Source organism: Chionomys nivalis, chromosome 16, assembly GCF_950005125.1.
Source record: "Chionomys nivalis chromosome 16, mChiNiv1.1, whole genome shotgun sequence".
NCBI lineage: Eukaryota > Metazoa > Chordata > Mammalia > Rodentia > Cricetidae > Chionomys > Chionomys nivalis.
Window position 1 is genome coordinate 7801980 of NC_080101.1, and position 16745 is coordinate 7818724.

At 49.1% G+C, this 16745-nt stretch overlaps 1 protein-coding gene across 5 annotated transcripts in view; it reads right to left on the bottom strand.

Annotated features, from left to right (window-relative positions):
- Nucleotides 1-16745, bottom strand: part of Chd7 (chromodomain helicase DNA binding protein 7) — a 179431-nt gene that overhangs the window by 5418 nt on the left and 157268 nt on the right. For 4 of the 5 annotated variants that reach the window (XM_057790257.1, XM_057790253.1, XM_057790254.1 and 1 more), the window contains exons 21-34: nt 16502-16707; nt 13831-14030; nt 13511-13670; nt 10243-10332; nt 9721-9824; nt 8260-8389; nt 7914-7986; nt 7701-7758; nt 6852-7080; nt 6393-6601; nt 5611-6282; nt 4450-4610; nt 2827-3054; nt 2055-2498 (exon numbers count right to left, since the gene is read on the bottom strand). In XM_057790257.1, coding sequence (XP_057646240.1) covers nt 2055-2498; nt 2827-3054; nt 4450-4610; nt 5611-6282; nt 6393-6601; nt 6852-7080; nt 7701-7758; nt 7914-7986; nt 8260-8389; nt 9721-9824; nt 10243-10332; nt 13511-13670; nt 13831-14030; nt 16502-16707 — 2964 coding nt within the window. The remainder of the gene's footprint in view (nt 1-2054; nt 2499-2826; nt 3055-4449; nt 4611-5610; nt 6283-6392; nt 6602-6851; nt 7081-7700; nt 7759-7913; nt 7987-8259; nt 8390-9720; nt 9825-10242; nt 10333-13510; nt 13671-13830; nt 14031-16501; nt 16708-16745) is intronic. The other variant, XM_057790256.1, reaches the window with a different exon arrangement.

The window sequence follows — 16745 nt, forward strand, 5'->3', positions numbered from 1 at the left end:
TAGCTTTGGAGCCTGGCCTGGAGCTAGCTCTTGTAGACCAGGCTGACCTCGAACTTCCAGAGATCCGCCTGCCTCTGCCCCCCGAGTGCTGGGATTATCATTTCATGTTTATATATATCTTTATCACATAGCCTTAAACAGTTTTTATGCAATTTTTGGGGGTGGTGGTGTTCAAGATAGGGTTTTATTTGTATAGCTGTCCTTGGCTATCCTGGAACTGGCTCTGTAGACCAGGCTGGCTTGGAACTCACAGATCTTTCTGCCTCTGTCTCCTCAGTGCTGGGATTAAAAGTGTGCACCACCACCATCTGGCTTTACGCAATATTTTTAATATAACTATGTTTTTAACTTTTTACATTGACTCTACCTGTGCACGCGTGATTAGTGTGTATGAGTGCGAATGTGCACACGTATGTATGCTAACAATGTATGTGGATGCAGGTCTGTTCCAGGGTCACAATGATGTCAGCAGACTTGGACCCACGGAGTCATTTTCCCTGCTCTGCAGCTATGATTTAACTGTGACCCTTCATGCGAAGTCAACTGTGAAATGTTAGCGTGTTCTGTTGGTGCCCATTTCTGCTATCTTACCCCAATACTGACTTTTCTAGGAATGCCTGCCACATCACTCAGTGCCTTACTCTTCGAATCACAGAACCAGCCAGCACTGGCGATGCCACGGGAGGCACCGTCTTCTTCCACGACAGCAGTGGGAGCTGGAGTGTGGACATGAACCTGTGTTCAGCACGCTTTACACTGCGATCTCCACATCTATGCCAGCCCTGCCTTCTCCCTGTATCTTATTCATAAACAAACCTGATTTACAGAATCCAACAGTTTAAAAAGCCCTTAAAAATACATTTCTAACATCTACTAAGAGTTCCTGATGGGTAGTGGTGGCACACATTGTTAATGCCAATACCGGGACGGCAGAGGCAGGCAGATCTCTGAGCTCGAGGTCAGCCTATTCTATAGAGCAGGTTCCAGGACAGCCAGGGCTACACAGAAAAACCCGTCTCTAATAAACAAAACAAAATACAACAAAAGAGTTCTCTCAGATATGAGCTGACGTTGAAGCTAACTCTGAACCTTCCGTTTACACCCCACGATGGGGTTAAAATGCCAATGACTGCTGTGCTGTCATTTCCCACCTGCCTTTTCCTCCATTAAAATTATCACGCCTCCCTCCAGGCTCAAGTAACTGGGGCTGGGCATTGTGGCGCACGCCTTTAATCCCAGCACTCAGAGCGGCAGAAGCAGGCAATCTCTGTGTGAGGCCAGCCTGGGATACAGTGAGATGCTGTTTTACAAAAAGGGGTGGTGGTGCAATGGTAGGAATGGAGGAAGAAAGCCAAGCCAGAAAAAACAGGATCCCTTAATTTCAAATCGTAGCTTTTTTTTTTTTTTTTAAACTGCCCCACTGCCCATAGAAAGGCTCACAGTGCCTCAGCCCAACGTGGTCTTATTGATTACTTTCAAATCAATAGCTCAGGATGTAAAGCCCTTAGCCCTTCATGCAGCACACATAATGGAGTTCTTCAGGGTGAAATCCTTGCTACCAGAGTCAGAGGTCCTATTTTGGGGTGATGTAGTTGAGGCAGTTTGGAGAGGAGAATTTATTAAACTGCCTTTTATATCCTAATTAAAAATCCACTGACCTGTCCTCCCACTAGCAATGATGTGTCTCGGATTTCTAAGACCACAGTTACAAGGAGTGAGAGAGCACTCCGAGCCACTAGCTGGGCACGTGACGGCCTGGCACTAGGCGCTTACGCTGGTCTAACGGATGTCAGCCCCAGCACCCGTGTTCCTGTTTGATGCTACTCTCTCTAGAGCAGCTCTATGTCAGGACCTCGGGAAGAATCACTCCTCTGCTGCTCTTGGCTCGGGCTGAGTGATCGGCACCAGGATCAACCACAGCTCCGTCCACTGTAGTTCTGATTCCCTGGTGGAAGAAGTCAGCTCCGGTGTGATGTTGCTGAGAGAGGTGGGGTCAGCAGCCAGGGCTGGCTGTCGAGAGGAGTAGACACCGCGGGAGACAACGCCAAACTTACTGCACTTAACGCTGTCCGTTTGTGGCTCGTGAAAAACAGGTCGAGGCCCTCCACGTTTTTCCTCCTGCCCCGCCTCCTCTTCATGGGAGGCTCTCCATCCATCAGGGAGCCGTTGAGCAGATGCCTGGTGGGGGTGCGCGAAAGGCCTGCCTGCAGCAGTTCCATCTGGGTCTTAAAGGCATCGGACACTGGCGTGGACGCGGTAGGCAATATGAACTTCGAAGTAAGAGATGAAAACTTTGAGGTAGAACTTGTTGCCTCCCTTGAGGCCTTTGATAAGTCCACAACTTTTTCTTGTCCGTTTTCTGAGACCACCTGAGACTCTCGAAGCTGGGCAACCATCTCCATAAGATTTCGCCTCTTGGCAGCTCTTTCGGCCTCTATTTCGACTTTTCTCCTTCGCCGCCGCCGTTGGCGAGGGATGGACAGGTTAAGGGCGTCATCCTATGGAAAGATGCCAACAGAACAGAGGTGTAGTAAGCCGAACCTTCATCTGCTATAGGGGCTGGCACTAGAAAAACTGAGACCACCGAAGAACTGAACATTCTATACTGGTGGCCACAGATATGGAAACAGTAATCACTTCATTTTCAAGTCTGACCAACCAGCCGAATGAGGTGATGAGTGTCTGGGACTCCAGCTACTTAAGAGCCTGCCAATATGGGCAATACAGTTACACAGATAAAACCAAGTCATATTTGTGGGCACGGGCTCCCAAATCAGTTAAAACCCACAGAGTCCCCCAACACGAAAGAAAACTGTGGTGGCCTACCTTGGACAACTGAGGAGACGTGGTGATGTCCTCACTCCCACTGATGCTGGCCTGGCTGACCATGGAGAGCTCGGCCAAACTCCTCTTCTGCAAGGGACTGTCCATGGTGGAGGGTGTGTAACCAGGGACGAGGCCCTGGAAGTCAAACATCTGGCGCCGGTTGACTGGCCATTTGCCTTTGAGTACGGCTTCACAGATGTTGTCTAATCGGTTTATCATTACTCTGTCCTGGAGGGGGAAGAGGTGCAGGGCATTCGTAACAAAGACCTAGTAAAAATTCCTGGGTAAATTCACCCACCAAGATACGGAAAAGCAGAGAATGCTTAAAGGCCAATCACCGGGAATAAAGAAGCTGGAGAAGCAGCAAACCAGCAAACCCATCAGAGCAGCGTGCTTCTGATAAGCTACTCTGACTGTGCTAATGAAGAAAAGGGACCATTTTCAGCTCCGCACACTGAATGCCACTAAACAGGCAGCACAGCGAGTAAACGGCACCTTAAAAACAACCTCAAATGGTGACTCACTCAGGCTTCAAGAACCTCAGCGGGTGCAATGGAGCCTCTCACTTAGCATTTTAGTGGTCAGGCCCTTCAGATCCACAGGCCAGAGTGCAGTGTGTCCCAGGAAGGGGGACATCATTAGCGTCACTATTAATAAAGTTCAGCATTATGAAGTGGGCACCATCCTAGGAACACCTAATGAATGTCAATCTGGATTCCCTACCTATTATAGCTCCAAATTTCACTGAAGCGTGCACATTAGAATTTTCTAATTACAGTTCCTTAGACCAAGTTTCCACAGATTAATAGTGCCCGTGACTATAGTCCTTTCACTGAGCTGAGAAACTCCCCTCTAGACTCGAGGTGGGAAATTATAACCAGGAACTAAGAGGACAGAGAACTGGAGAAAAAAAAATCTTGACAGCACACCCTTCAGACAAAAATGGCCTTCAGCCACATTAACACCAGTGAAGACTAGGTGGGATGATGACGTCAGGCCTACGGTGTGCGTGCGGTACTGCCTAAACTAGACGGCCTCTGCCGCGGCGTCTATGATGACACTTCCTGCCCTGAGAAACATAGACCCAAATGGCACAGAGAACATTTTAAAGAATTACGTTTCCTGACCAAAGACCAATTTTCCTTTGCCTTGAATTATATCTACATCTGGGATGAGTTTACAATGATCGGGAGCAAAGGGGTCCGCCGCCACCCCTTCTCCGGACTTAAGAACATGGTGGGTTTTCAAACACATTATTTCAAATCAAAAGGCTTTACTTAATCTTTAAAAAGTAAAGAACATGATTTCAAGGCTGCGTACTTTTTGTTTTCTCAAATCTATTAAGAAACCATAGCTTCTATGAGATAGCAGACAGCTCTAAGGAATGGTGAGGATCAATGGTTTCTATTCTACAACACAAGCTTTTTCAGCTTATCACAGAAATACTCCAAACGCTTCTTCATTTCGGCTCTCCCCAGCCATTCTTTAAAATAAAGGGAAATTCTGTATGCTCGACAATGTTTACCTCAAATTACTTGAAAAAAAAAAAATAAGCTACACAGATTTTCTTTCTGCTCTTTTGTTCAGCCAACAAAACAATTAGAGTAACAAAACGCTGCCAACCTTGGGCCAGAACGAGAAGGCAAAGGTTCGCTCGTGAAGGAGCTGAGCCACAGAAGGGTCTCCGTCTTCCATGTAGAATCCATCTCGGGTCTCGTCCCTCGCAGTGCTCATGGAAGCATTGCTTTCTTCATCAAAATTCTTCCCTCTGGAGACAGCTCCTGCTGAGAAATGAGTTATGTGCAGCACTCATGGCCAGAACACGCTGAAGCCCACGTTTAGAAAGGACGGGGTTGAAAACAGGAATACCACCCAGTCCCATTTTATTGAGTGCCTACTATACATCCAGAAAGACATGGGGTACTTTTCACATCTGTGTTGTCTAAGGCTTACCAACAGCCCATTAGTGTAGATGGTGCTCCTAACTTGTCAGTGAAGAAGCTACGGAAACCTTTTCTTTGTGGTCACAGACACAGGGTCTCATGTAGCCCAAGAGGTCCTCAGACTCACTATACAGCTGAGGCTGGGCTTGAACTTGTGAGCCTCCTACACCACAACACCAAGTAAATGGTATAGGCGTTGAAGGCTAACCATGCTTCTAACCCAAGGGCTTGTGTCCTGTGACATGGGTCAAGGCCACGACGACAGTGAGGTCCATCATGGTGCCCTGTTCCTGCTTTCTGCTGTTACAATAGTCTGTAACATGGAATCATCATTGATTTTGAAATAATATTTGCTCTTCCCTCACACTCATTTGTCTGAACTTACCACTACACAGAATTCTTAGCACACCCGACTGTGAGTTAACCTGTTCCTGTAAACCAGAATTGACTGATGTGTGCACAGCTGCTCTGAGTACGCACTTGGAAATGGGTTTGCAGGTGTAAAGAACCAGGACAGACACACGCAACCATAAGCAGGACTATTCCTTCACAGAAGAGCCTCGTGTACTTCTGGATCTCAGTATGGAGATTCCACCTCCAAAGGCCAAACAAAAGTGCAGGCCACTACGCCTTGCCACCGATGACTTTTAAACAATAAAGCGCCTGAAGCACTGGCACGGTGGTGCATGCCTTTCGGTCTTTAACCCCAGTCCCCTGGAGGCAGAAGCAGGTGGATCTCTGCGAGTCTTAGGCCAGCCAGAGCTACAGAGTGAGATCCTGGATTTCACAGCAAGGCTGTGCTCCACCGTAAACTCCAGTGGGATCAGGAGCCAGGCATTACCTTCGGGCTGCGACGACTCTTCTGACTTATCGTCGTCCTCCAGCTTCTCTTCCTCATCCTCTTCTGAGCCTTTCTCCGAGACGGACTTGGACCCAGGGTCTGCACTGCCCTCTACCCCTTTGAGTTCGCTCTTCAGAGTGTTGCCCTCAGTCTCACAATCCTGCTTGCTCTCCTTGGCCCCACCACCAGCTTCTTCTCCCTCCTCTTTCCCACCCGACTTCTCTCTAGCCGGTGAGTGTTCAGCTTCCTCTGCCTTGTCCTCGGCCTGCTCAGTTACCTTCTCTTCGTGAGCATGAGCCGAGGAAACGCCTTGAGGAGTCTGGCCAAAGCCCACGGCCAGAGCATTCAAAGAGGAGACGGTCCCGGCACCACGGTTTTGAGCAAAGCTTTTGTGTGCATCGAGGAAGGATAACTCGGGGTCGTTGAGGATGTGGTAGTCGGTCCGGCTGACCCCGTGCTTAGCAGCGCCCACCAGCAGGTCCCTGTCATGCCGTCCACATTCCCACCACTCAGGCAGGTCCAGGCTGGGCTGGCAGAGCTTCAGCCTGTCACTCAGCTGTGGGTGGTGGAGGACTTGCTCTCGGATCTTGCGCAGCAGCTCAATGCGGTACAGGGTCCTCGATGCTCGTTCCTCAGTGATGGGCTCGATGAGGGAGGCCAGGTCAGGTGGCTCTGTAACATGAAGCATGCGGGTTACCTGGGCGAGCCCCGGGCCCACCCGAACCTGCTCGCATGACCCTGACCACCTAGTGCACAGTGTGGCTCCTCATTCATGTACCTACCGTCCTCGGGCTTGGAGGGCATCCGACACACACGCCTGCACATGGCCACAAAGCAGCTGAAGTACTTCTCCAAGCTCTCGTCAGATTTTTTGTCCAGCCTAGCAAAGGCACGGAACTGGTTCCAGTCAAACTGCTGCTTCACAGGGTCGAAAACAACCCCAAAGGTGGACACCACGCGGTAAAAATCAGCTTCTTCTCTTCTAGTCCACCTGTGGGAAAGGAGACCTGGCTCACACCATGCTAGAGGAGATGGGCATACAGGACACTCTTTTTTTTTCTCTGTCCCCTGAGCATGTTCCCGGGACTTATTTAGGGTTGAGGGACAGACACCTTCCAAGCACAAGACCTTTCTTTGCTGCGACTGTCTGGTGTGATCACTGCTTCTCGTGGGCTGAGTAGAGAAGGGCAGGCACCAGGGCTGGGGGTGGGGCTGCACCGCAAGGGAGGTGCAGGACTCACTTTTGCCTCTTCTCAGATATAATAGCTTCCCTTTCCGCCTCCAGAGCTCGCACTTCCTCCCGAGGCCTCCGTCTGCGCCGGTCTGTCTTCATTAGGGCCTCCTGCCTCATTTGTTGCCTTTTATAGCTGCGCTGATAGGCAGTAATGAGCCGGCGCAGGCGTGTAGTCAGGGTTGACGTGTTTGGCCAGTAGAGTTGACCTAACTCAGCGTTGCTCTCGCTGTGCTTGCCTGGGGAAGTGAGAGAGTTTGAAACGTGTCCTGCATTCTCACAACATAGACAACTTCCCAACAGCAACAGACGACTCCTTCGCCTTCTGAGGGCAGGGTGGGACAGGCCAACCTGGCACCCTCAGGTTTTAAAACATAAACAGTAACGGTTATGAAGAATTTGTGAACTATTTACTTTTAACTCCTTCAAGGGAGGGGGGAAAAGTTTATCAGTCTTACACAAAGAAAACCAGTCTCTCCTATAAATGTCCTTATAATGGTAATCTCAAACATAACAAGCATGTAATTATTGTCTAACCATTTTGCACTGGGTAGAAAGTCAACAGTCCACGCAAATATTTCAAATGAAAACAAACACCCTTCTCTCAATACAAATGTTTTAAAGACCTTAAGTTCTTCCACCAAACAAGGACTATAAGCAGGTTAATTATCTTAATTAAAAAGTTCTATCCATGAAATTTAATGTAGTGAAGCCATAAATAAGGATCAAAATGATTCCCAAGGGAAGGGTCCACACGGAAGATCACCCGGGAAGATACAATCATCACGCATGGCATATGATCCTGCTGCTCGACCGCCCAGCTCGCTTTCCCTGCCCTACAGCTGTCTGGGGGCCTCACCTGTGCTGTGCATTTCCAGGGACTCCTCCTTATCCTCTGGGGGAGAATTTGCAAACTCCTTGAAAGCAATGCAAGAAACAGAGATATTTTCAACGGGGGTTTGATTTTGTTTTCTCTCCTAATCATAGGTCATTATCTATGAAGTTTAGCAAGTCCTATCTGGGCATATCATGTGTTATTGGCACAGCAAAGTCAATACACTCAAGGTCTTACATCTATTTCGTCTTTGAATGGCACTCTGGTTGGCTTATATTCTGGATCTTCATCTTCTCTATCAAATTCTCCACTGTGAAAAATTTAAAAAACAATTGTTTAAATCACATCAGTGAGTAAGGAGGTGAGAGAGAAAAGTACCAATCAACCTAATAACTACTTTTAAGACCTAATATTGCTTTTAAGTATTATAGCTATTACTTTGTTTAAAACGATTATTACACTATATGGATAGGATCTACCAGTAAGCTTCAAGTTGAGCGCATATTGAATCAGAAGAACTAACCCTGCCAATAGATGTGATACTGACATAAAGTTTATTAAAATTTTAGAATGTCCTTCTTACCCATCACCGCCATCTGCTAGCATGTCTGTCCCTCTTTGCTCGGCAGCGATGGCCTTGGCGTCAGGCATACCAACTCGTTCCAGAAAGCACAGTGCAGGGTCAGCTCGCATGGAATTGTACTTCTCATAGCCTGGACCATGCCCACCAGCCCACAGAGGACACACATAGAAACAAAAGAAGACCCTGTCACTGTCAAAAATCACAGCCCTGCCACAACACAGCCATTCGTTTCCCAGAAACACAGGCCATTATCGATGCTGAGCTAGGGAGACCGTTTAGCAGAATGTCCTATAGACACTTATTCTAGGGAAGCCTTGTGGGCCAACTTACACTTTGGAGAAGCTATGAGAATGACCACAAATACAAACAGAAAAGGGATCAGGGTAACTGCAGGATGCCAGAAGATTTCTGACCCTATTTTCCCCCAACATCTAATTTTGCTTGACATTTAAAAGGCTTCATAACATTTCTTTATGACCTCTGCAGGGGTTCTCCAGGTCTACTCCCCACCCCCATGACTGCGTCTGGTCCTGCAGGAGCTCACATGGCTGGCTGAAAAACCCCCGTATATGTAAGGCCAGCGAACCTGTCTTACTAGGTTTGGGATGATGCATGTCAGTAAGAGGACCCTGCTCCCTTCATGGCTTTCAAACTGCAATTTGCTTTTTGACTGCCCAAGTTGACTAGATGGAAAATGGCAGATCCCAACAGTGCGCTGCGGGAAAATGATTCTGAGGCCGAGCTCGGAGAACACGGCTGGAGAACATGGGCAGGACGGCACAATTCAATTAGGATGTGTACGACAACACACCGCTCCTAACTGCTGTAGAGCCGCAAGCCAAACTGTAATCATGAAAGGTTTTATAAGCCATCATTCTCCCCTTTAGTCAGGCTGGGCTGCTGAGAATACCTCCACGACCTCGGGAGAATTGGGATTATAATCAGGAACCGCTCACTGTATATATCATGCCAGTTCTGCATCCCCAGCCTTTCAAAGTTAACAAGGCTGCATCCTACTCGGGGGAGCGGTGAGTCCTCGGCACTGACATTTGTGAGATATTGCTTGGAACAAAGCCCAGGAGGCACTTGTACAGATTAATAGCAGAGGTTAAGCCCACGTCCACTCTGACACTGGCTGGCGGAGTTAGCAAGGGGAAGCCGTTCTGGAAGCAAAGTTTCGGGAAAGCGATGGTACAACTTGGCTATTACTAAAACAAATATGGTTTCTGTTTACAGCCAAGAAAGAAATGTTTTCTTCTCAAATGCTCAACAAACATTCAAAAACAGCATCTGATATTTACAGTTCATATTAGGTTTTTTAGTGCAGAAGAATGGAGGACGCCAAGAGTCCTTTGGAACGATCCTCATTAATATTATGACTTTGGAAAAGAGTACGCAAAGAGTTCTAAATAAAGATGAAGCCGCACAGTCAAGATGCATTCAAACAGAAACACCCCTTACCATGTTTGAACACTCCGATTAGCAGGGATTTGTCTGCTTCCTTATCCCACCAATCTGCAGGAACTTCAGCATGGAAAGGCTCAGGGATCCACACGTCTGCTTCACTGGAGAGACAAGCGTTCAAGCACGTTCTAAACCTGAGCCCTGGAAATGAACCCTAGTCCCGTGTGGTGGTGAAGACACCCTCGTGTGCCCTCTCTTTCACAGTAAGCGTCTCACATGGCGGGGAAGACTTGGCAAAGGTGAAACCAAAGAGGTCAGTGGCCCGCAGTGAGCCTCATCAGGCGGTTTCCCACCTCAGACCAGCAGTCCCCATGTCTCACCCTCTCACATGCGGGCACACGCAAACGTCCCTGTGTTCTTGTCACACCCCAAGCCCGGGGGACAGACACTTGCATTAGAGACACAAAAAAGAGAGGTGGGTTCCTGAGGCTGTGAGGGTTCTAAACACAAGCCACGGAGTTTCCCATCCTCCTGGGTGAGCTTGTGGAGGGCCCGGAGCAAAGGAGCAGTCGCACCAACCTAGAGTCAGCACCCTCGAGGATCTTATCTGCCTGGTCGCCTATCACTTCTTGTCTTAGGTAGTATAGCATGCGGACACGCAGCAGGACCCTGGAGAGAAAGACAGAGGGGGGAAAAGTTCTTAACTTCAGTGCTGTTTGCCAACAGTGGCTCTTGGCAGCTGCTGCTGTTCATCCATCATCCTGCCAAGGCTGATTAGCCATGCTGTATGGTAGGCTTGAAGCGTGACAGATGGTGGCACATAATCACCTCTGTGTGGTGCTTTCTGCTGGCTTCCAACAGGCCTGCCTGGCAACCGCTCACGCTGCACAGAGAGGGAGCGGGCTCGGCCCGGCCCAGGCGCACTTCATTTTGTCTTACCTAGTGCAGCTTGTGGAGTTTAGACACGTACCCTACCACTGCCTCTCAAGTATTGAAGCAAGTTTGTAAACAAGCGAGCAGATGGCTTTCAGTAACTGTTCTGCTTCATTATCTCATAAAATTTCCTCAGCTGCTGCCTTAATACCATTTTTGGAAGCACATCAGAAGTTGCAGGAATAAACGAGATATAAAATCTGGTTTTACTACCTTACAATAAACCCTCAATATGGAATGTCAGGTTTTTCAGATTACACAACTTTGCTTCCGAGGAAGGAAGATGGCGAGGGGGTGGGCAGCAGGTGGGTCCTTGCCCTACTCGGGGAATATTAAACATTTCTACTACTTCTCACTCATATTATCCGGGGACCTAAGCTGCAGTTTAAAAATAATAAACACTACCAGATTCAAATGTATCTAACTCATTGATACACATTTTTAATGAATCGGCATTAAAAACCTTTGACATTGTCAGGGCACCAGGTTTTCCATCTTGCTTGTGTTTCATGGCTACAACGTGATTTTTTGTTTTTAACTAACACTCATAGGCCAGCTCACTACTCGAAACTCAGTCCTCAACTAGACAGTCCTCGCGCGCATGCAGGGTTGACACCTGAAGACGACCCTCTGCGTGAAGGCTGTTTTCTTCCAGTGTAATCCCCTGGCTGAATAAGCCTGTCACACATGTGCATAACACCCCTGAACCGCCGTTTCTCGTTTACACACTGGCCCATTTGGCCTTCGTAATCACCCTGTGATGAAGTGGGCAAGGTCTCATTTCCACACCACAGATGTAAACACTGTCGGTAACGGAGGACGAGCTCTAAATCCAAGGTCGCAGAGGCACCTCAAGCTCAAGCTCTCAGAACTGGGTCTCCCAAGATGTGGGGACTTGCCTCTACAGTATCAAAATGACAAGGAAGGAGGGGCGGTTTTACTGCAACAGACTACTCCTGACCAGGCATCAGTAGACATGCTGTGACGGCCTACCCGGAGTCTATTCGCAGCCAGCACCGGTTTGGGATGGGCTGCAAGGTTGCATATATCCAACTGTATGCCAGGATAAGCAGTTGCTTTGGGGAATGATTTTTTTTTCTACTTTCTTTCTCTTGTCAATGTGTAGCATCAAATACTGACTTGGTAATACTGAACCAATAAGAGAAAAGTAATGCCGCGGTTAGCGGTGCTTCCCTTTGGTTAAAGAGTCTGCACACTGGATGCTCGGAAGGGTAGTTCCATCGGAAACCCCCTCTACCTGTGGCTCGACCCTTCGCTTGGCTCGCAGCAGGGAGCCTAACGCTTATTTTTCCTTTCAGTAGGAAACACAGACCTCCACTTTGGGGTTAGTAGTGTGAAGCATTCTATGAACTGATGTGAGCATCTCCTTCTTCCTCCAGGGGGAAAGCAGGAGGAAAAAGGATGGCTAGGACACAGTTCCCAAACTCATGGAGGTCATTCTGTGACGGACAGACACAGAGGCTAACAAACCCCCACATGTTCTCACACGTCCTGCTGGTGAGCACAGCCCGAGGCCCAGGACTGCACACAGGACTTTATAACCAGTCCCCTCGGCTCTGTCACCTGTCTGCTCCCCCAGTCTGCAAGTCAGTTATTTTCCTAGGATGCCCTTCAACTGGCTCTTATTGTCTACCTACCACCAATAGATCCTCAATGTTGACAAGACTTAATCTCAAGGCATGGCCTATAGGCAAAGAACAATGGGACACTCTCTCCCCTCCAGAGGAAAGCTAGACCGTGTCAACAGCGTTCTTCTGGCACTGAGTGAAAGATATGAAGAGCCCCAATTTCATCACATGTGATACCTGGGGAGGGCTCCCCATAGAAGACTGTTACTGAAGGAGAACAGAAATCAAACATCACCACAGCCACACTGGCGTCTGGGGAAAGGAGCCATTATCTTACCCGGAACCATTTAACTTCCTGTTTGAATCCAGAACTCAGAAGAAAGCTAACTCAAAGTCATAGATATTTTTGGAGAGCTATGATGATTGCACGACAATTTTAGCAAGAAACACCATGCTACAACAGGAACAAGTTTCAAAGACACCAAAGGCTTTGAAAGACCACTGGGCACTTTCAAGAGCCCCTCGGTGAAGAGGTCGACTTGTTGACAGGAAGAGTCCCAAATCCCACTCTGCTCCAACTGAGAGCCCTTAGGTAAGTCACTCCGGCTGGAGACCGGCCGCTTTGTTAGGTGGGGACAAAACAGAATATCTGCCAAGAAGAGATGTGGGTGCCAGCAGTAGCTATTCAGGGAGCTGAGGCAGGAGGAACTCTGTGAGTTTGAGCCATCTGGGTCTACACAGCAAGAGTGATATAACTAAAGTATAACTATGTAAATTCTCCAGTCAGTGACAGGGTGGAGTCATAGGAGATGAACCACAACCGTCTGTCTACATATTAGCCCCAAACTACTATGTGATCCCATGGTAACACCGCTCACGGCAGGTAAATGCGGAAACAATCTAAATGTCCATCAGCGAATAAAGGATAAACAGAGTGTGACATACACATAGTATTCATGGTCAAAAGGATCCCGACATGACTGACAACATGGATGGACCTCAATCACTACGACACATGACACTGCCAGGTACAGGGGATAAAGACTGGATGATCACCGCCCTCAAAGCAGCTAGCCTAGAATGGACGAGTGACTAAGACAGCGGCTGCAGGGCTCTGGAGGCAGGGGAGGAGGGGCTCTTGCTTAAGAGGGTACGGAGTGCCTATGGGGATTGATGATGCGGTGTCTGACTTAGGTGGTGGTGATGAGTAGCGGGCACCATGGACACCACCCACTGCTCACTCACAAAGGGGCACAAGTGGCGCATGTACATGCTTCCTATCCACACGCACTCGGCATGCTTGCCTGCCTCTGCCTGGTACCTACTTGTTGCAGTGGTGCTTCAGGTGCTTCTTGTAGCTGTCCTCCTGAAACAGGGCGTCTGGGTTGCAGCTCGCCAGCCAGTCCGCATCCTGCACTACCGGCTGCGTACTCTGGGCCTTTACCTTCTTCCCCTTCCGGCCCCTTGGCACAGGGGCCGAGAGACCTAGAAGTACCAGGGTCACAGTCACGGAGGCCTTGGCATTGGGCAGTATCGTGTCAGGGGCAGGTGGGAAAATGGTCTACGCTGCCGCCCATCACCAAATGGTGGTGTTTCTGGTAGCCTTGTGTGACCCAGAAGCACAAAGAACACAAGACCAACCTACCGGAATGATTGAGCAGGGCTCGAGTTTGGCCGTCGGCTGTCGGCGTGATCAGGTCCCAGATAAAGCTCTTGATGTTCTCGTCCCCGCGGTAGTGATTGAGACAGTACACCAGGATGGCTCTGCAGATGGTTTCTACATCTTGCTCAGTGAGCTGACGTTTGTAGCGTCCATGGGACAAGATGTCTGTCCAGCGGCCCCAGCTGGAAAGCAAAGAGGCAGCATGCAGATAGAGTCTGGCTGTAGTGACCTCACCTTGACAGCCCTCCCCCCCACTGGGAAATCCTCGACCCACACCGGTATCAGTAACCTCTGACGGCAGGAAAGAAATGCAGGTACGGGCATAAAACACCTCCTCAGAGCGGAAACCACAAAGCCAGGAATTGTGTAGCCACTGAGACACCCATGTGGCTAATGGCTTTCCTAGGCTATTGGTGGCTATGGCTGTCATTTTTAGGAAACACATGCAATCTGAGGAACTGGAAGTTATCACACTGTGCTTCCTTCAACCCTGATTTATATGTTCTTACGGTGACCAACCGTTTAAATTGAAAGATGGCTTGAAGTAGGATGAATACTAGAAATCAAAGCTACAACCCACCACAAACAGACGCCACACCAACTAGTGGAAAGTTAGAAGTCCCGTGGCTCCCTTTCAACAGGGAGTAGTCACTTCCAACTCACAGAGAAAGGGCAGGAGGAAGGACTGAGCCACGGGACAAACACACACACACCATCACACACAGCACCCATACTGTTTTGTCTTAGAAATACTTGCTACACAAAAAAAAAAACAAAAAAAAAAAAAAACAGGTATAGGATGCAGAGTCTGCTGAGCTGTGCCTCCTCAGGGCGGAGCCTCTCCACTGCCTTCTGCAATAACTGAGAGTAACACTTTGGGAACAGAGAGAAACCGCCCTCTGCCAGGGCCTGCCTCTCCCCAAGCCGCCATTCTTCCTGGCTGTCTTGACCTTCCTGAGACCCATTCCCAAGGCCACCTCTCACCTCCAGGCCTTGCACTTCTTGCTTCTCCTTCCCTTCCTCACGTCTGGTGCTTGACTGATGCTCATCAGGGACAGAGTCTCTCTGCGACTCCTCCCAGCAGAGAAGCAGGAGCATGGTACCTATGCTATGTCCTATGGCTGAGCTTCTGTGGTCTCTGTCACATCATCTTAGCATACTACCATTTCTGCTTGCTCGCCTTCCGCCTTGGGCTGTATCTGCCTTGCGCACAGTGGTGGTCCTGGTGCCCGAGGGTATCCTAGCCCAGTGCCCAGCATGTAGTGGTTGTTTAATCCCCAACAGTAAGAGTGGGAAGAGGAGGGGACCTGACTGACAGACAAAATGCCCTGAGCATCCTTCTTAGAACTAGGCATTATTAGTACGTTCTAGTCCTAATGCTCCCTACAAAATTCCAACTATGATCACCAGGCTGAAACAAGGAAGCAGGTTCAGGGAGCAAAAGGCGGAGGCTAGGGGAGTGTCTGTTCTACACAGAGGCAGGAGAGCTGCCCAGTGGGCACAGACTAGTGCCAAGTTGCTGAGGTAGAGGATAGGCCTCAGCTGACATTGGTGTATCCCACACTAACATCTGTGCAGCACTGTGCATCTCTGTGCTACTGCCTCGTGCGCTGAGCAGACACTGAAGAGCTGCTGTCCTCAGAGAAATGCTGACTGGGATTCCATCAAGACAGACGTGACGAGACAGCAGGTCAGAGCGTTAAGCAGACAGCTGTGAGGAGAGCTGCAAGGGAGGCAGGCTGGTTAAGTCTGGGGGTAGAGCCCACGGAGCTCCTAGGCAGAACAGCCTGTGCACAGGCAGAAACGAGAAGGGCATGAGCAATCGGGTGTGAGTGGAAGCAAAGTTCCCAAACGGAGCTCAGACTACCCAGGAGACAGTATCCACATGACAGACAACCTTGCAGGCCTCAGACACGTGCCTTCCCCCTGCTCTGCATGAGCACTGATCCACTGGGAGACATGCCCACAGGCGGGACAGCACCGAATCAGCAGAAAGACACTTCAGGGGGCGTTTCTATTTTAGGGGCGTCAATCTGAGAGTAAACGCGTATCTACTGATTCAGGATTTACTGAGTTCCTGTCATTCAGAGTGCTGTGCGGGTGCCAAGCTGCATGAGACATGAAGCTGATATGGGTCATGAGGGCTGGGGAGTCAGCCTTTAGCAAAAGGAGCCCACAGACGCTTCAAGTTTCAGATGAGCCGGAGGAAAGTTCCTGAGTGGGGTCTCTGCCTTTGATGAGACTTTAGAGCAGAAAACTATTAAAAGATAACCGCGGCCATAAAGTTTATGTGGCAGTACAGTGCCACGAGATTTCACAATTTACATCATTCTTAGTTTTTAATAATCTACAAGTAAACTGCAGTTGCCATAATTTCCAAGATGCTAGCTCACACTCTCTCTCCAGTGACTTCTCTCTCCGCAACCAAGGGGACTGGAACCCGGGTCATGTTGACCAAATGAGCTACAGACTGCAGAAAGTTAATGTGGAAGCATTTGCCTGGCTACACTAAGAGGAGCCACGCGGATCCACGCAGATATGGCTTTCCTAGGCTAAGAGGAGCCACGCGGATCCACACAGCTATGGCTTTCCTATGAGAGCTGAGAGTTCCAGCTGTTAGAAAGAGTGATATCACGCAGTGAGTCAGCCTTACCCGTAGACCAGCAGGTTCTTCTCCACCCGGAAACACTCGCTTCTGGCATAGCCCTGGGACTTGTCCTGAGGGCGCCGTGGCTTGGCGCAAGGCTTTTCTTCAGAATCACTTTCCAGGTCGGAGAACTCCATCAGCTCATCCTCCTTCACGGCACTGTACAGCCGGGTCTGCTTCCTTACTCGTGGAGTGTCTATGACCAGGTTGTTCTAACAAAGGAGCAGACGCAGTGAGATTGCAGCCCAGC